The sequence below is a fragment of the Gymnogyps californianus genome, chromosome 16 (assembly GCF_018139145.2).
Source record: "Gymnogyps californianus isolate 813 chromosome 16, ASM1813914v2, whole genome shotgun sequence".
NCBI lineage: Eukaryota > Metazoa > Chordata > Aves > Accipitriformes > Cathartidae > Gymnogyps > Gymnogyps californianus.
In genome coordinates this window covers 271916-290776 of record NC_059486.1, presented here as the reverse complement: position 1 = coordinate 290776, position 18861 = coordinate 271916, and the positions used below count along the sequence as shown (strand labels likewise).

Genomic DNA, 18861 nt, shown 5'->3' with positions numbered 1-18861 from the left:
CCTATGCAGCCTGGGGCTGGCAGAGCCAGTGTCCTGCCCAGGCCGGGCACACGCAGGGCTGGCAGGAAAGGGAGGGCAGGGATGTGCTGGGGAGAGGGTGAAGGGCAGGCGCTGGGGTGGCCCTGTAACCCAGCAAGGCACCCTCTGACACCCCCAGACCTGCTTTCCGGGCTGGATCCAAGCCTCTGCTGCACCGTTCCCTTGGGAAAAAGCTCTGCCCTTGCCTGCACAGCCCTGCCCTGCCTTCCCCTGGGAAGGAAATCCCAGAAGAGGAGCCGGGTGGGGGAGAAGGGGAAAGGGAAGGTAACAAGGGAGAGAGGTTGTGCGAATGGAGCAGCCCAGGGGAGAAAGTCTGGTGCAGGCAGGGAGGGAGCCCACGCAGGGAGGGGAGAAAGCCGGGTGCAGGCAAGAGGAGGAGCGCTCAGCTGAGGCGCGAAGGTGCTTTGATAGCGCGTCAGCCCTGACGTCACCTGGTGCTTTCTGTTTCTTAGGAAGTGAGGTAGCTGGAGCCTCGGACCTTTCGGGATGGCTAAAAGAGAGGCCATGGCGGAGCAGAAGCCTGCGGCCGATAGCCCCGGTGAGTTCTGCGTCTTCGTTAAGACCTTGCGGGACAAAACGTTAGCGGTGCCAGTGTCTCTGGGTGACAGCGTGCGGGAGCTTAGGGCCAAGCTGAACGCACAGTTCTCCTCCCTGACTGCCAAAATGGGAAAGGCTGCTCTACAATGGCAGGCAGATGGAGGACGACCTGTCCCTGTGACACTATGAAATCACACCCAACTGCGTTTTGTACCATACAGTAACGTGTAAGCGCAGGGTGGCCCGGGGGAGGTGGGTGAGGATCCGTCTGGAGGTGGGAGAGGGGGAGTGGGTGCAGCTTGGGCTGTGTCCCAAGGAGGGACCCTGGCCAGGACCGCAAGCAGGAGCCCCCACAGGCAGGAGGGAAGGGGCAAGGCGGCTGCGGCTGTGTGAGCACCAGGGAGCTGCCAGAGCACTGGAAGGTGGGAGGAAGGCGAGGGCCCAGGGATGCACCTATGCAGGAGGAAGGCAGGAGGGAGAGGAAGGACTCTGCTCCTGGAAGCTGAGCAAGAAATCTGCTCTCTGCATGGCAGTGGGGAGGGATGGAGAGGCGGAGGCTGGGAGTGTGTTCTGAGCCCGGCAGTGCGCTGCCCTCCTGGGATGGGCAGCTGGGTGGGATTCCTGGTGCCTGGCAGCTTGGTGCAAGTGGGCACAAACTGGCAGGAAGAGGTTTCATAGCAAAGGCGTGAAGAAGAGGGAGAGGATGGGCAGAGGATGGGGTACTCCTCTGGACATGAGCTGGCTCCTGAGCTCTCCTCTGCTTTCTGTTGCTGTTGCAGTGTGAGCTGGCAGTGAAGCTGTCAAAACTAAATTTTCAGGTAAGGTCATGCCCTGGTCCTCACTGACAACCTGGTGCAGCGGGGCTGGTGGAGCTGCACGGTGGTGAGGGTAGGACCTCAGCTCACTGCACGGTGGTGAGCATGTCCCTGCCGCCATTCATGGAGGAGAATGTGGAAGTTGCAGTAGATGTGGGAGCATGCAGTGGTACACGAGGGGACCAGTGCAGCTAACGGGATCGGGAAGGCTGGGCGAAGGCTGCTTGAGGATGGCTTCTTCTCCCAAACATGAGGCAAAAGTGACAATGTCTTCCTCTCGTTCCAGTCGCGGACTTAGTCATAGGGGAGCTGATGGAAGTCCCTCACAAATCTCTGACAGACGAGGACTCGGTGAGCGCAGAGGTGAGGTCTCGCAGGACACGATGCCTGAGGCTGGGGTGCCTGAGTGAGGAGCACCACGGGGCTGGGGAGGAAGGCACGGCTGCAGCACGCAGGCTCACAGCCGGCTCTGTGGATGGAGGGTCTGGCGCTGCCTGTTGCCACCGCAGCACCGTGCCGGGTGGCAGGAGCTGGCAGGTGCTGCCCTCGGTCCCAGGAGGGGGACTTCACCCTGCTGGCAGGCCAGGCGGGTGCAGCTCCTCCCTGCAGGAGTGGGGAGCAGGGCCAGCACTAGATCTGACGCTGGACATGCTGCTCGTGCTCTCAGAAGTCCTCTCCTCCTGCCTCCAGCAGGCAAGCATGGCTGGAGGGGAGAAATACAGCTTGCAAGTGCTTTCCCCTATGTTCCCCTCTGCAGAAGAGCTGTCACTGGCTGAACCTGGGCTCAGCACCGCAGGGAAATTGCCGGCGCTGCATGGGGGAGGTAAGGGCTTTGCCGGTCCTGGCAAGGCACTGTCGCACCCAAATGAAATGGCACAGCAGGGAGCCTGGGGACTGACGCTGGCTGTTGCCTGGGAGGTTGGGTGAGCCTTCAAAACCTGTTATTCACAGCAATTCTTCATCCTCCAGAAGAGTCCAGTCTCTTTTGCTATGCTAACTCAGCACGCGCTGCCCCAGTTTTCAAGTTTGTGGGAAGACAAATTCCACTTGCTCGCATCCCAAATTTATTCTCGCTGCTAAACACTTCATCTGCCTGTGGCCACTGTCCTCTCTGCTGATACACCATGGCAGAGAGGGAACAGCCCAGGCTTTACTCACAAGAAAGTCAGCAGCCAACAAAATTTTCTCTCTCAGGAAGCAGAAACTTTCCTATCTGGAATTCCCATTTGCAAAATACATCCTAAAAATTGGTGGGTGAAACACGTAGTTTGGAGCTCCGGGAGCTGCTCTGCATGTCCACCCATTATCTTTCCTACCGATGCGTGAGGGGTGCATGGACTAACCAATGCCTTCCCCACCCCAGTGGCATCTACCCAAGTGGGGCTAAGTGTTCGGTTGTCCTTGCTGTGCCTGCACACAGGATTTCTCTTGGGCACCGCTACAGGGATCCGCATTAAAGGGGTCATGAGCCTCAGACATGGCCAGTGCTTGTTTCGGGTCCCAGGGCAGAGGAGCTGCCAGTCAATGATTTTTCTGGCCCCTTCAGTGATGAGAGTGATGCCTTTCTGGGCACCAGGCAGCAGCTGCTGATCCCCTGCTGATGCTTGCGAGGCTCTGAGCTCCCACGCCAAGCTGCATCGTGCTTCACTGTAAATCCCAGCACGCCTCCTGCAAGCAGCACCCATTCAGTCCCAAACCGGCTGCATTTGGGTTTGCAGGATCTTCCAGTAGTGATGCCGGAGATAACCCAAGACTTTTTGAAGTACCGCACCATGTACCGGTAAGAGCTGTCGGGCGCGGTGGGAGCACCTTCCAAAAGCCCTGTCCCAGGTGGCATGAACCTGTCATCCCTTCCACCTGCAGAGCTCACCTCCCTGGTGCAGGCATCTTCCAGTGCTCCATCACAGGCCTCAGCTTCGAGGTGAAGTCACCAGTGACCATCACCTACAGATATGCCACCTGGACCAGGCACCTGAGCAAGGCTGACCAGGAAATATGGGTGCCCGCCGGACCCCTCTTCCACATCAATGTGCAGCCTGGGGTCGTGCAGGCGGTGCGTCTCCCCCACTTCATCTGCCTGGCAGGTACAGCAGCCGCAGGGACCTGGGTCTCCCAAGCCACCATCCCTCAGCCTGTCCCCCGCCGGGGACGTCTCCAGCTCCTTGGAGACATCTCTCCAGACACGGCCAAATTCTCCCTTCCCTTTGAGGTCCCCTGTACTCTCTTGTATTCCTCTGCTTTGCTTTGGTGTCCTTCATCCTTCTCTCACTTTCTACCAAGCCTTCGTAGTGGTCCCTTCCCCAGCTCTCGTTCTGCACCACCAGCCCCTCCTCGCCCAGGCTCTCCTCCCAGCTGCCGTGATGCCCCCTGGGCACTACCCCAGCCCAGCTGCGGATCAGCCCCCAGGCTCCTCCAGAGAGTTTCTCAGCTCTTTGCATCTATGGCAGCTGTAGATGGCAACGGCCATCCCTGCTCTGCTCCACCAGGACAGGAGCCGGCCAGCTGCACCCACCCACAGGCTGGACCACCCCAAGGTGGGATGCAGAAGGTCAGAGCTGTCCCAGGCAGAAGAATAAGTGGAATGAAGTTGTCCATTTTCACCCAGGCAACATGAGGAGCCACAAGGCTTGGATCTGGGTCCTCTGCCCTGCGGTGCTCTTAACGAGCGCTGAGAGAAGGAGCATCAGCACCCGCGCAGCTGGGCTGCAGAGCGTGCAGAGGAGTCCCAGTGCCCTGTGCTGGGGGCCCTGACACAGGCACTGGGTGTGCTGGCCGAGGGACTCTTCCTGGAGCACGCTGCGAAAGGAGTTTCTCATTGTGTGGCTCCGTCTCGTGCCCAGGGCCTGGCAAGTACAGCCATGTCAGCCGAAAAGTGGCTCTACGCACTCTTCACTGACATAGCTGTGCTAAGCAAAATGCTGTAATTATATTAATCTTTCAGGTTAATAGCAAAGTGTGCTCCAGAGATAATCTGGGTAACTGGGCATCAGCAGAGCTCTCTGACCCGGTCATCTGTAGGGATGTCACCTCAGGATGTTCAGGCTGCTCTGGTGATCAAAAACCACAGTGACTTGTCACTCAGCGGCCGTCTGCCTCCCCGGTACGTGGTGGTGCGGTGCTTGTAGGCAGGATGCTGCATGGGTGCAGTCTGACAATGTTCACGGTCCCAAGCTGCCACCTTCAGATTTGCAGTTTTCGGAGCCCGCAGGAAGACTACCAAAGGCTGCAACTCCCTGCTGAAGCCCAAGAGCCCGGGCACACATGGGACCTAAAGCAGAGCATGTCATCGTGTGTGGGCGCATGTCTCCTTTCTGCTGCTAAAGCCTTAAAGAGAAGGAGGCAGCCTGAGAGGGTGCCAGGACAACTAAACAGAACCTTGTTGCCTTTGCTGTCTCTTGCAGAAGACGTAAATACCAGTCTGTGCTCCATTGCCCATTTTAAATCTGGGAAGATGACCCTGGAGAGACCGACCAGAGTGATCACTTTCTCTGCTGTCCTGGAGAATCCCAGCTTCTCACTGCTTGGGGTGCTTTGGAGGAGGATACGTTCAACCTTAAGTTCATTCCCTATGCACTCCTTGGTGCTGATCTTCCAGCAGCTCAGTGCTGCAAATACAACTCTTCACCTCTACCTGATCCCAGATGACAACTCTGTGAAGCAGGTAAGATGGAGGGAGCTTGACCGGGTCAAAAAAGGATGACATCTGGAGTGGCTGCAGTAGCAGGGACTGGATTTGATAAGCAGAGATGCCTCCCGGTTTTCCTGCCACCAGTGATTCACACACGGTCCTGCGCTCCCATCTCCCACTGCAGGACAGCATCCTTGCTCCTGCCTCTCCCTACTCTCCTCTCTCACAGATGCCTCCAGGAAGCGCCCTCCGTGTTTTTGGCTGGGACGGCACGTCCCAGCACGAGCGAAGCCGTGGCACAGGATGCTCTGCAACACGGAGCAGAAGGAGGACTTCCTGGCTGCTGCCAGGCACCGCAATAGGTGGCTGCATGCCAGCCCTTCTCCTGTTGTGTGCAAGCCATTACCCTCTTTCACAGAGTGACAGTGCATTACCCTGCCCGTGCTCCTGCCTGCACACAGTAGGTTCCTGCCTGTGCCAAGCGGGAGCTGCCTGGCCCCTGAAGCACAGCCCTGCCTGTAATACACACTCAGCGGTCTGTACTGACTGGGTCGGTCTCGTCTCTTCTTGACTTTCTGAGGGCTACCTCCAGTTCACAGCTCTTTTTTTCCCCTTTCTCAAAAGCGGTGCTTGGTGTTTACAGGCCGTTGAAAAACAAGAAATGAATTGGCATTCAAAGCTTATTCCCAAGCCTCCTCCATTCAACCCTCTGTTCTTCGGCTGCATTTACCGGGTGACCAGTACAAATCCCGTGGTGATAACACCTGAAGTAAGTGGGATTGTTCCCTTTTTTTTTTTTTTTTGCAGTGAAATAGAAAATACAAGAAGTCTCTGTCTTCGGCCATATTCTGCTGCCAGAATCTGTCTTACTATGTCTCAGAGCATATGTGTTACTATGACTCAGAGGTGCAGGGAGCTGTACTAGTTACAAGTGGCAGATATTTCATGATACACATTCCCAGAAAGAGCACGGAGCACACCCCAAAGCCCCAAAGGGGCTGCATTTGTTTTTTCTTATGGCAGAAATCATAATGTGGGACTTGTTGGACTTACCATAGCTGCATATCAAGAAGGAATTTCAGAGGTGTTGACTCAGATGTGGTCCCAAGTCCTTCATCTTCATTTCCTCTGCAGTGAGTTTCCTTCAGCTGAGGAGCAGGACTGGAGAGAGACTTTTGCTCTCTGCCAAGATGTGACGTTGCTTCTTTCTCTATTGAAACTCCGTTTGAGGATTTCTGATTTTGGGCACCATGCCCTGTGGCAACCAGATTACAATGGCTGGAAAAATCTGGGAAGATTTGGCCATTTAGTCCTTGTGGTTACTTGTTTTACACAGGAGTTTGTGACATCCAGAGAGCAGCTGATGACAGTCCAATGGCACGTTCATGGCTGGTTATGAAAATCTCCTTTCATGGGTCTGCACTGCACCATAATCATGAAAAGGGAACCAGAAAAACTTAGGTTGGATGGGACCTCAGGAGGTCTCTGGTCCAACCTCTTGCTCAAAGCGTGCGAGTTTTAAAGTTAGCTCAGGGTGCTCAAGGCCATGTCCAGTCAAGGTTGAATATCTCCAAGGATGGAGATACTACAGCCTCTCTGGGTCTCTAGTCCAGTGTTGTAACACCCTCATTGTAATTTTTCTTCCCTATTATCTAATCGGAGTTTCCCTTGCTGCAGCCTGTGCCTGTTGCCTCTCGTCTCATCGCTGTGCACCTCCAGGAGGCTGGCTCTGTCTTTTCTTTAGTCCCCCTTCACATAGTTAAAGACAGTTATTAGTTCTCCCCGTGACTTTCTGTTCTCCCTGTTGAACACACCCAATTCCCTCTGCCTCTGCTTGCGTATCGTGCACTCCAGCCTGGAGCTGGCCTTGCTCCAGGATGTCTGTGTTTTCTTGTACTGGGAAGCCCCAAACTGGACCCAGTGCCCAAATGTGGTCTCACAAGTGCTGGACAGAGGGAAGGAATCCCTGACCTCACTGTGCCGGCCGTGGTCTTGCTAATACAGCCTGGGGTGCGGGCAGGCTTTGCTGCCAGGGCACACTGCTGACCCCTGTTCAACTTGCATGCCCACCAGGACTCCCGAGTCCTTCCCTGAGAAGCTGCTTTGTGTCCACCCTGTGCCCAGGCTCTTGGCTGGTGTGGGGCTACTCCATCCCAGACGTAGGACTCTATGTTTGCCTTTGCCAAATTGCATGAGCCTCCTGCCAGCTAAGTTATCCAGCCTTTCCAGGTTCTTCTGAATGGCATCCCTCCCCTCCAGCTTATTCATCATTCCCCCTTGCAGCTACAACCCTGCTACTGAGCTGAGCGCAGCCCCAAACAGCCAGAACCTTCAGCTTAATTGAGAGACAGTCTTAAAGTGAATCACGAGGTAGGGTTTGGTTTTCCCACTTCCTGGAATGACCAGGTAGTAACTGGGCACTCTGCCTTGAAGGGCAGTTGTAAAGATGACAGAGCCAAGCTCTCAGCAGTGTCAGGTAAAAGCCGTAAGTTGTAACCTGGGAAGTTCAGGCCAAATGTTAGGAAAAATTTTATCGCTCGGTGGAGATGCAGCCATCAGAGAAGGTTAGAAGGCGGTGAATCTCTGCTCTTTGAGGTTTTCAGTACTCAGCTAGACAAAGCCCCGGCTGAGCAGATCTAGACTTGACATTGGTCCATCTTTGAGAGGTAGGTCAGATAAGACACTCCAGAGGTCCCTTCCAACCAAAATTTGTGATATTGGCAGCATAACAGAGCCCTGACGTGTGCATCTTCCTCCCTTGTCTTTCCTCTTGCTGGTATGGCCAGGAAACACAGGATGATGTATGTGAATTCACTGCAGCTCCCCACGGTGAGAGAGACTCAACTTGCTTCTTACCTTTACAGGCACAGTTGCCGTTTTACTACAAGAGTCCGAAGGAACAGCAGCTCTTTGTCGAGATCTACATCAGAAACATGGCAGAGGAAATCGAGCTCTGTATGACAGACACACGCAATGACACCGTGATCTGGAGGGCGTCAGTGAGATCAGGTAGGAACAGCAGGTCCATCCAGGGGCTCATTCACCTTAGCAGCAGCAGAGGTGCACCACCCACGCAGACCTCACACGTTTTGTGGTCACAGTCGTCCCCATGTCCTGCAGGGAAAGCAAACCCTGCGTATGCAGCAGTTGGCCACTGAAGAACAGGGGCCTGAAAGGACACCCCAGTGTCAGCAGACCAGACCTTCAGATTTAATGTGGAGTTTCAGGTGCTGGAGTTTAAGAGAGCATGACAGTACTATCGGTGTCTCTCTGTTCTCTTGGCTACTGTTTGCATAGAAATCTGACTTATTTTTAGAAGTCCATTAATGTAACAAACACCCACGGACGTGCTAGTGCAACCACTGTGCCATGCAGAGGAGGTAAGGAGAATACCAAGATTTCCGTGAAAATCAACATCTTAAGGTGCACCCAGCTCCAGAGCGGCAGGTTCTGGTTCTCTCTGCCCAGCCGCTGCCGGGTCGGCTCAGCAGCCACCGCACATGCCACTAACTTCACGTAGCAACACTCACCCGTGGGTTCCTCTGTGGGAAAGCTTGGCAGAGGAGCCGCGGGCAGCAGCATCTCGCAGGCGCAGGGTATGGTAGTGCTCAGCGTGCCTTGAGACCCCTTCTCTGTTAGTCGAATCCAGCACCCCCTAAAAGTAACACCTACAACCGTGCAAAGCCCAGGACCTTTTATGGAGTTCTCCACAGATGGGCAGGAACAATAGGAGGAACGGCTAATGGCTTCGTGGAGGATTAGGCACCTCAGGAAGATGTTGTGGAAGATTAGGCACCATCATTTCAGTGATGTCTCTCCTTTCTCTTTCAGGTGATATTAGTCTTCCTGACCGTGTCTCCAAGACCTTGTCAGGTCAGTACAATGTTTCAGAGCTGCATTTCTAGAGTCTGAATCTATTTCTTTGGCGCTTACCATCCTCTGGTTTAAAGCAGATATCAGCCTCTTTTCCCATCCTTATCATAGTTTCTGGACAAAAAGCCTTGAAAGCTGCAACCTCAAGCTTTTATTCCCACATTGCTGGCAGCACGCTCTGTGCCATGCTGGTGGGTAAAGTGGCACAGTGCAGGTGACCCTCCAAACTGGTTTACCTTCTTTGGGGACAGACAAGCTGTTGCTACAGAGAATGAGCTGCAGCTAGTACAGTTCACGGTCCATAAATAATATTTCATTGGAGTTCTAGTAAGTGGTACAGCTGCTACATGCCATACAGCCAGCTCGGGGGCTGACAGCCCCTGTGCCAAACGGGAGCGTTTTCGGTGGGAGTGACGGCCCTGGGAAGGACCCTGCAACCAGGCATTGGCAGAGGGGACGGCAGGGCCACCTTTACAGCAGCTCCAGGAGTTTCTGACCAAGGGGCTTTGCTTTCCACTTGCTTCAAATACAGTAACAACAACATGCTGCCCCAGCAGTTTTGCAGGTATTATCCCAGCCGAATTTCTCCAGGGCCACAACACTTCATCATTACCTCTTGCATCTCGTCTTACTGGTGAAAGGCCAGATCCAAGAGGACACCCAGGCAGCTAAGCCACAGGTTGAGGCAGACAGGCCTGGCTCAGATAGACACAAATTTGGACATTTCAGCGTTATTCTTTTTCCTTGCCATGAATGTGGAGTCACCACACTGGCCTACAACCTGCCCGAGAGCACCAGGAGAGTGGGGTGGCAGACAAGAGCAAGGACAGGACAAGGGGCAATGGTTTTAAACTGGAAGGGGGCAGGTTTAGATTGGATGTAAAGACGACACTTTTTATGCTGAGGGTGGTGAGGCACTGGCACAGGTTGCTCAGAGAAGTTGTGGATGCCCCATCATTGGAAGTGTTCAAGGTCAGGCTGGATGGGGCTTTGAGCAACCTGATGTGGTGAAAGATGACCCTGCCCATGGCAGGGGGGTTGGACTAGGTGATCTTTAAAAGTTCCTTTCAACCCAAACCATGCTGTGATTCTACAAGGAGATGCCCATCTGGGTGCCCACTTCAGCCTCGCATAGGAGGAGAAGCCGGGCAGCGCTGCCCACTGCACTGACCCGTGGCTTGCTCAGCACCCCGCTGGCGTCGGCTGCCTTTCCAGGCTCTGTTTCTTTACAAACCGCTTGCAGTCCTGTGAGACTTCAGAGCTTTGAGCGGCCTGTGCTCTGAGTTAGGAGCTCCTCACCGTGCAGGGCAGGGGACAGGAATCCCAGAGGGGACAGTTGCTGGCAGCTGATGGGGGCTGCCACCAACCTCACCTCCCCCAGCTCTGACTTCACGTTCCTGCCCCCCTCCTTGCCCTCCTTCCAGTGCTCCCACCACTGGCGCAGCAGGTGCCCATCCTTTTTGGTGGAGGGATGGAGACACGTGGCTGTGGGACAGGGTGCGCAGCCATGGTGTCCGCTGGCTTAGGATGCCACGTACCGCAGCGTGGCACTCGCCTGCGGCTGCCTGGCTGCGTGCAGCACAGTAACATGGGCTTGGTGTCTGCCAGCCGCAGCCTTCATGAGGAAGCACAAGACCGAGCTTTGCTCCAGGATGAGGCAGCTTTCCACCATCCTGCTATACTTACGGAATGCAAACGTCATCAACAGCGATGAAGAAGAGGAGGTGCAAGGTCAAGATACGAGTCAAAGGAAGAACCGAATTTTGCTGGAGCTAGCTGAGAAGAAAGGGCTGAAGGCCCAGGAACAGCTCTACCGGATCCTCCAGATCAAAGACCCGTACCTCATCGCAGACCTGCAGTCCAGCTAGGCCTGGGAAAGCAGACTGCTTTTCCTCCCATTGCTCAGCTTACGGGAGCAACGGAAGGGCAGTCTGGTTTACCAGCACCTGAGTCCTGACATTTCAATGCAAAATCCATGGTGCAAAGCAGCAATAAGCCTTCTGAACTGCCCGGTCTCAGGCCTGCCTTGCTTGGCTGACTTGGTTGCCAGCAGTGGATGACCAGTGTCACACTGGCCACTGGTGAGAACCTGCTGGAACAAGAGACATTGGTTCCCAATCCAGTGCCAAAACCTCGGACCTGTCTGCCTCCCTGAGACAGGGCCTCTGCCTCTCCAGAAGCTGCAGGCAGCTGCTAGCAGAGGAGCTCCCATCACAACAGGTACCTCCAGCTCAGCCTCCCCGTCCTCAGTGTCCATGGGCTCCTCTCACGGCTGGAGGAGGGGAGCTGCTTGACCACGCAGAGCTCTCTGCAGAGGTTTGTTCTCATGCACAAGCCACAGCAAGCCATAGATGTTGATGCGAACCCATATCAACGTCAAACCTTCCCCTCGTTTCCCTCCAGCCTAGTTTACCCAAATGACCAAAATTCACTGAAGGAGCAAACAAGCATCCTGACCCCCACAGCAGCCATGTGAAGGAGCCCCTCCCAAAGAAGCCACAAAAAATAGCAAAGATAAGAGATACAGGTTCATGCATCTTCAGGGAAAGTCTGACTCAATAGCAGCTGCTTTACGTTCAAAAAAAAGCCAGCAGATTATTTTTTAATTACATTCTTTGCATCCATAAAGTCAGTTCCTTTCTGGATCATGTGGATGCCTTCACTGATGGCATCCTCCTGCGGTTCAACACACCAGTCAGGGCAGGAGCAGTCTGCTCTGGTGTCCAGTATCTAAGAAGAGGTTTTTTTGGATCAAGCTCAGGTGAAATTCAGACTTGCCTAAGTGCTTCAAAGGAGCTTCCAGGGAGTGTCGAGTGAAATGATCCCCACCACACGCTCCATGGCTTTGTGGGGTGGAAATGAGACTGCTGCCTTAAGTATTGCTTCAGAAAGTATTATATTTATTCCTTCTCTTGAACGCCTGGAGAGCACATCGCTGCTGAAACATGCTAGAGTGTGTCTCTGCTCCATTAAGGGTTGGGGACCTTCAATGCAACCAGGGATAATACGAAAAGGAGGAAGCTGGGAACAAGACCACGCAGGGACGCAGACCTGACCGCCAGATGACAAGGGAGGCAGCGAAGGGGACCAGACATCGCCGCTCACGCTAATTCGTGGGCTATCCAGAAGCCACACTGGGGCTGGCCCTTCCAGGAGGATCAGCCTGGGCTTTGCAGGTGCTGAGCGTGTGAACCAGGGGGACCCCACACACGGGCTGGGGGGCGTGCGGGAATGGGCCCGTGGGGACGGGAAGGGGAACCAGGAGGAAGAAAGCCGGGGGAGGCAGACAGGGCTATAAAAGGGACCACTTGGGTGTAAACCGGGGCCAGTTTGGCTGAGCCCTGTGCCTCGTGACCACAGTTTGTCCTGTCTTTTTATATTTATATAAATATTATATTAAAATATATTCTTAACTATTTCTCTGCGTCACCTCACTCTCTGTCCCGTGGGAGTGTGTGCTGCAAGGACCAAGTGCCAGCTACGGGTGAGACCTGTCAGGGGATTTGGTGTCACCTACTGGAGTGAGCGGGGTCCCAGTGCAGCTACTGGAGTGAGTGGGGGTCTTTAACCTCCAGCTGTGCGGTGGGAATGGTGTCCCCAAAACTAGCTACTGGGGGGGACCAGTGTGAGGTGAATGAGGGGTTCCGTGCAGCTGGAGCTGGACTGTGTGTCACAGCCTGTGTGTCTGGTGGGGGGGGCGAGAGTATCCCCCCCAAACCGGGTGTGTGTGCCTGTGCATTCACCAGCAAAATTCAAGGTGGACCAGCTGGTGAGTCAAGGACCTGTGGGGTGGGTCTGAGGGCTGGGGTCCAGGCAGGGGTGCCAGGGGGACAGAAGGGCCATGCCGGTGCTTGGGGGACCCACGAGTGTGCGTGTGCTTGTGAACCCCGAGTGTGCGTGCGCCTGCACTAGTGACCTCCCGCCTCTGCCACCCCAGAGGAGGAGGGACGGGGCTGGCGTGTGATGTGGGTCCTGCGCGTGGGTGCTGATGACGGCAGCGCCTTGCCTGTGGCCGTCTGTGTGTCCTGTGTCTGCGTGTCCACGCGTGTGTCCCTGGGACACGTGCCCAGCTTCGCCGCTGGTTGAATCCACAAAGGGGAAAGCGGCAGCCGCATCCCCCAGCCTGGGCAGGGACCCCAGCTCCCTGGGCTCCAGCGGCCGGGCAGGGGGATCCCGGCGGGCGGTGCCGAAGACGGCCCCGCCGTTATGTCTCTGCGCACACGCACCGTGCGCCGCACCGCCCTTCCACCTCTCGGGCTGCGGGAGAAACCCTCAGTCATGCCTCGGCCGACCCAGGGGCGCTCAGTGATGCAGCCAGGAGCGGGCAGCAGGCTGCCTTCGCTGCGGCCCCGCAGCACCCGCTTTGCCCGAGCAGCGGAGGAGCCGCCTCCCGCCCGGGCTGCCGGCCGGGCCCGCAACGGGCAGCACCGGCGATGGCAGCTGGGCGGGCAGAGCGCGGCGGGAGGCGGGGCGCGACGGGGGCGGGGCGGGGCGTGCCGGGGCGCTCCATCCGGCATTGGCGGGAGGTGCCCGCGGGGGAGGCGGGGCCGCTCTCTGACTGGCGCTCTCGCCGCGGGGCGGGGCGTGGCGGGGAAAGGGGGGGGGTTCGCTCTCGCGGGAACCGGGCGCAGCGCGGGAAATTCCTTCCGCGGCGGCGGGCCGGGCCGGGCGGGGATGGTGCTGCGGCGCGGCGGGCGGCGGGCCGAGCCGGGGCGGCGGCGGCGGGGACCCCGAGGGAGCGCGGTGGGGCGGCGGGCGGGCGGGCCCCGGGAGCCGGCGGCGGGGGCTGACGGCGCGGCGCCCGGCAGGGACGATGGCCCCGCGCTGTCCGCTCTCAAGCGCCTGGAGCGATCGCAGCGCACGGACCGGCTGGACGCGCTGTTCGGCTTTGAGCGGCCAGCGGAGCCCGGCGAGCGGACGGGCTGGCTCATCAACATGCACCCGGTACGGACCGGCGGGGCGAGGGGCGAGCAGGCAACCGATGGGGCACGGGGGGGTCCCACGGGGAGGCCCGGTAGGGTCCGGTGAGGGGTCCCACGGGGAGGCCCCCGGTAGGGCCCAGGTGGGGTCCCATGGAGGGACCCCGCTGAGTCCATGGTGCCCGTGGGCAGACAGAGGTGCTGGACGAGGACCGGCGGTCGGTGAGCGCTGTGGACTACTACTTCATCCAGGAGGATGGGAGCCGCTTCAAGGTGGGTCCCCGGGGGGGCCGGGCGGGGCGCAGGGTCCCACCCACCGCTGTCACCCGTCTGCTCTCTCCTAGGTGGCCTTGCCCTACAAGCCCTACTTCTACATCGCCACCCAGAAGGTGAGGAGGGGACCCTGGGAGGGCTGAAGTCACCAGGGAAGGGGACAGTAGGTCCCTGGGGAGCTCAAGACCTCCTGGGCATCCTGCTTTGGGATGGTCTTCTCCTGAGGGACAGAGCCGCGCTGCTCAGCCCCAGGGTCTCTCGGCAGGGCTGCGAGCGAGAAGTGTCCTCCTTCCTCTCCAAGAAGTTCCAAGGGAAGATTGCAAAGCTGGAAACTATCCCCAAAGAAGACTTAGACCTGGTCTGTGTTCCTCTGCTCTCTGTGCTCTTGAGTAGCGGGGTTTTTTTTGGACCTTGTACAGGTCTAGTGAAGTAGGAAGGGACTGAGTAGTGAAGGGAAACAGTGTGCTTGACTTCAGTCTCCTAGTGCTGCTTGTGGTGCCTAGCAGAAACGGGTTAGTTATGGCTGCTTATCGGTAGTAATTACATTCCTCTCCTTGAGCACGTCAGCTGTTTCACAGCGTGTTCAAGATGTTTAATTGCAGGACTTAAAGAACAATTGGAGGAGGAGAGGGTACTGTGGGAGGGGGATGCTGCTCATGCTTGACCTGCTCTTCCTCCTCTTCCCCGGGTGAATCGCGCTTGTGGTCCTGCCTGCGCGGGCAGCAGGGCTGGCTGGGCCCTTGCTGTGCGGCTCTTGCGCTCTTCCCTGACGTGACCACCTGAGCCTCTTCTCGGTGCTTGACTCTCCCACCCATTGGCATCTCTTTTTTGGCCAATTCTTCCACCTGCATCAGTCTGGTCTGCCTTCCCCACCCTCTCTTATGGTGGCCATCCCTCAGTACTCATCCCCCCTGAGTTAGCATTGTCTTGCTGCTTTGCAGCCAAACCACTTGGTGGGCCTGAAGAGGAACTACATCAAGCTGTCCTTCAACACGGTGGATGACTTGGTGAAGGTGAGGAAGGAGATCTCTCCTGCCGTGAGGAAAAACAGAGAGCGAGACCAGGCGAGCGATGTCTACACGGCCATGTTGTCGAGGTGGGAGCTCTCCTTAGGGTGGCCGGTTGGTCCCTTGTGTTAATAATTAGGCTCCCTTGATTATTTCTTAGCTGTCCTCAGAGAGGTGGTGTCCTGCCTGGGGTCTGACCCCAGCTATGCCTCTCTGCCACCCATTTCCAAGGTGGTTCTTCCAGCTCAGTGCTGCACATCAAGAGGCCTCAGAGCCTCTGGGACGTGATGTGCTGTGGTGGTACCTCTGTCTGCCAGTCAAATAGATTCCCTGTCCCCCGAGAAAGAATCCTGGGCAACCTTACTTCTAGCTGTGACTAAAGGGGGAAAAGAACCCAACAAACGTTTTCTATCTGAATAAAAAGCCAGGCACTTGTAAACAAGATTGGAAACACAGCTGCAGACAGAAAAAAAATAAGAAACTTTGTTTTTAAAGTCAACCAGAATATACACGTGAAAAATTCGCCCCTCTCTTTGGTTTCCTGGCCCTGAAGTCTGATTTCAGTTGAAACTTGAGGAAGAAGAGTCAAGCGAGATGAGTGCTCCCTGCTCACCTGGAAGGGGTACTGTCCCTGTTCGAAGTGGTTCCCAGGTTGCCTTGTTATGCTTAGACTCGTTACCATACTTATAAATCCAATGCCGTAAGAACCGTTCATTATACAGGCACGTGTGGGTTTTGTCTGCCTGTGCCTCTGAGCAGACACAGCTTACAAATGTGAGAAAAGGTGAATTTAGACAGGAGCGATGGGACTGCACGTGCTGTCCGGCCCGGGGACGCCTCTGCAAGCAGAGGGTGGTTGCATGGCGGGGAAGCGTTTCCCGTTCTCTCCTCTCCTGTCCCTGACTCCTGCTGCCGGGTGTCACCGGTGCCGCATGGCTGTCCCTCGCAGCCGAGCCTGCGGAGATGTGCACTCAGGTAAGGCGGCTGCTTCGCTCTGCTCCTTGCAGCGCTCTGAGCGGAGGCAGCCTGAGCACGGATGAGGAAGGGGCCTCCAGAAAGGTTGCCAACCAGATGGACAACATTGTGGATATGCGGGAGTACGACGTACCCTACCATGTTCGCCTCTCCATTGACCTGAAGATCCACGTGGTAAGTAAGGAATAGGGAAGCTGGAAGAGCTTCGCTTTCCTGCTGCCGTACTCCTGAAGCGCAGGCAGGGCAGAAACGTTTTCTCTCCAGGACCTTTGCAAAGGTGTCAGTGGTGATGAGTTCATGTGTAAAGCTTAGTCCCGTACTGCTGGGCCTTCTCCTTAGTTAATGACACGCAGAAAAGTTCAATGTTTGATGCACAACCACAGTTTGAGCCTTTCTTCTGGGCTGCATTTAATTTGCGCAGCTGTCCCCAGCAGCCGAACAGACGTGATGCAAGGGAGCTGGCCCCGCAGTAAAGCACTGCCCGCCCTCCTCTCTCGACAGGCTCACTGGTACAACGTGCGATACCGGGGCAGCACCTACCCCCCCGAAATCACCCGCCGAGACGACCTTGTGGAGCGACCAGTGAGTGTTGGTCAGGCAGGCGTCAGTCTGTCCAGGTGCACGGCTGCTGTGTCCGCCCCGAGGGGCTGGTTTCCGATCCGCTGCCAGTGTCACACCGTGGTGTGCAGGGGGAAAGCTTTGTTTCTGGGCTTGGGTAGTGATTTTTGGGTTGATAAAGCGGTAAAATGATTGCTGGGGAGGGTCTGGTTCACTTGCTGGGCTAGCACTGGGCTTAATGGGAATCGCTTTTTAACTTCAAGTCAGCTTTAGAATATTTTCTAATGGATTTGGTCCCGCTCAGGATCCTGTCGTTCTCGCCTTTGACATTGAAACTACCAAACTCCCTTTGAAGTTTCCCGATGCGGAGACAGACCAGATCATGATGATCTCCTACATGATTGATGGGCAGGTAAGGGACAGCAGAGTGGTTTCCTCCATGCTCCAGCAGCGACGCCAGGGAGCAGGCCAGCGTTTCGCCTCCAATCCAGCTTGCTTCAGGCTTGCCTTGCTGCTGGCTGCTTGGTGTGTGGCTATGGAAATGAAATTAAAGTCTGAATGATGCATGAGAGATTTAGTTTCGTGGTACCCAGCTCAGGTTGCTGGTGCTCCTCTGAAGGAGCAGTAGTAACGTGGAGAGCACAGGGACAACTCTGCTGTCCCACGTTGTCTCCCCGTGGCCTCCTTAGCCGATGGCCAGCGATGGTTCAGCAGATGACTCCCAAAGAGTTGTTCGACCTTGACAGAAGCTCTAGCTTTCAAGAAGAAAACATCCCATTGTTTGGGCAGCATTTTCAAGTTGCATGCAAGCCAAGTCCTCCTAACTGCCTCCTTGTCACCTCCCTAGGGCTACCTGATCACAAACAGGGAGATAGTCTCTGAGGACATTGAAGACTTTGAGTTTACACCCAAGCCGGAGTATGAAGGTCCATTTTGTGTCTTTAATGAACCAGATGAAGTAAGTCAGTTCTGCCAGCAGACTTTTTACCTTCATGGGGCTCTTGTTGGCCAAAGAGTGAATCGCTTGGTAGGCTGCCTCGCTGGGGAATGTGGTGGGTCCGGCAGGGCTGGAAATGCTTTCATTTCTTGGTAATAAGGGTAAGAGGGGTCAGGTTTGGGCGAAGTGGGGAGGAGAGGGGAAGGGTGGAGTAAACTGTATGGTATCCACCACCTCGCCGTGGAGGAGATGAAGTTACTCACTATATATATTTATATATATCTTTTATAAATATTTATATATATCTTTTCTACTCTTCCGTTTCATCCTAGGCTCATTTAATCCAGAGGTGGTTTGAACATGTCCAGGAGACCAAACCCACCATCATTGTCACATACAATGGAGACTTCTTTGACTGGTAAGATCAGGAATGAAAACTAAGCTGGAAAGGTGTCACCTGAGCTGTGGGGCAGGGTCAGGTACCAGCCTCGCGTCCTTCCGTAGCTCACACAGTGGTGATAGTGTGTGATCCATGCCAACTGTCTGGCCAGTTTGAGCACCTCACCAAATCCTGTGGTTGTTGGCTTGGAAGTATGAGCTTCTGTAGAGTCCCACCCGCTTGGCTGAGCTGCTTTAAACCCTTGTCAGTGTGGCAGTCTCGGTGTATGGATGAGCCCAGTCTTGGGAGAGCAGGGAGAGGGTCAAAAGAGAGCTGGAGGATACCAGGGAGTGGGGCGCAGGCAAGCCTTCGGAAGCAAGGGGAGAGGGACCATGTGCCTCCACCTCCTGGTGCAGGATGTAAGCCTGCAGCTTTGCCTCTTCAGTCGTGCTGCAGTTCTGTCCTGCAGGAAGTTTTCCCCGTGGCCAGATATCACAGATATCTGCAAGGAAGATTCTTTAGGTAGTTTGTAACAAAGCAGTTGTGAAACGATTGTTGGAGACGAAGGGAAATGGCTATTCTGTTCCTTCTCTTCACCTTGCCTCTTTCCCCAGGCCCTTTGTGGAAGCAAGAGCAGCAGCTCATGGAATTAATATGTATCAGGAAATTGGGTTTCAGAAGGACAGCCAGGGAGAGTACAAAGCATCCCAGTGCATCCACATGGACTGTCTAAGGTACCAAATGCTGCCCCTCTACCATATAACTGCGTCTTTATCTCTTGAATTTATATAAAATACCTACAGTTGTATTTGAATACTGTCCTCCTCCTCTCTGTTGGAAGCTTTCGTGTGTCACACCTCCCTAGGCTGGCATGATAGTCCATTTCTTTGACTGTGCTGCTTCCCCTTGGCACTCTGCATA

At 55.6% G+C, this 18861-nt stretch overlaps 2 protein-coding genes across 2 annotated transcripts in view; both read left to right on the top strand.

The window, feature by feature from the left end:
- Positions 1–546: 546 nt before the first annotated feature.
- Positions 547–12113, top strand: CARD8 (caspase recruitment domain family member 8). Its single transcript, XM_050906427.1, has 11 exons — positions 547–577; positions 1356–1394; positions 1678–1754; positions 2149–2214; positions 3110–3171; positions 3255–3475; positions 4793–5052; positions 5663–5788; positions 7884–8028; positions 8851–8892; positions 10501–12113. Exons 3-11 carry the CDS (start codon positions 1704–1706, stop codon positions 10758–10760), a joined length of 1233 nt encoding a protein of 410 aa, XP_050762384.1. The 5' UTR covers positions 547–577; positions 1356–1394; positions 1678–1703; the 3' UTR covers positions 10761–12113.
- Positions 12114–12733: 620 nt separating this feature from the next.
- The window catches only part of POLE (DNA polymerase epsilon, catalytic subunit), a 32174-nt gene continuing 26046 nt past the window's right edge, over positions 12734–18861 (top strand). The window contains exons 1-12 of the mRNA XM_050906864.1: positions 12734–12760; positions 13666–13836; positions 14004–14084; positions 14156–14200; positions 14350–14442; positions 15026–15180; positions 16099–16240; positions 16568–16648; positions 16929–17036; positions 17472–17582; positions 17894–17979; positions 18555–18674. Of these exons, the coding sequence (XP_050762821.1) occupies positions 12734–12760; positions 13666–13836; positions 14004–14084; positions 14156–14200; positions 14350–14442; positions 15026–15180; positions 16099–16240; positions 16568–16648; positions 16929–17036; positions 17472–17582; positions 17894–17979; positions 18555–18674 (1220 nt within the window). The remainder of the gene's footprint in view (positions 12761–13665; positions 13837–14003; positions 14085–14155; positions 14201–14349; positions 14443–15025; positions 15181–16098; positions 16241–16567; positions 16649–16928; positions 17037–17471; positions 17583–17893; positions 17980–18554; positions 18675–18861) is intronic.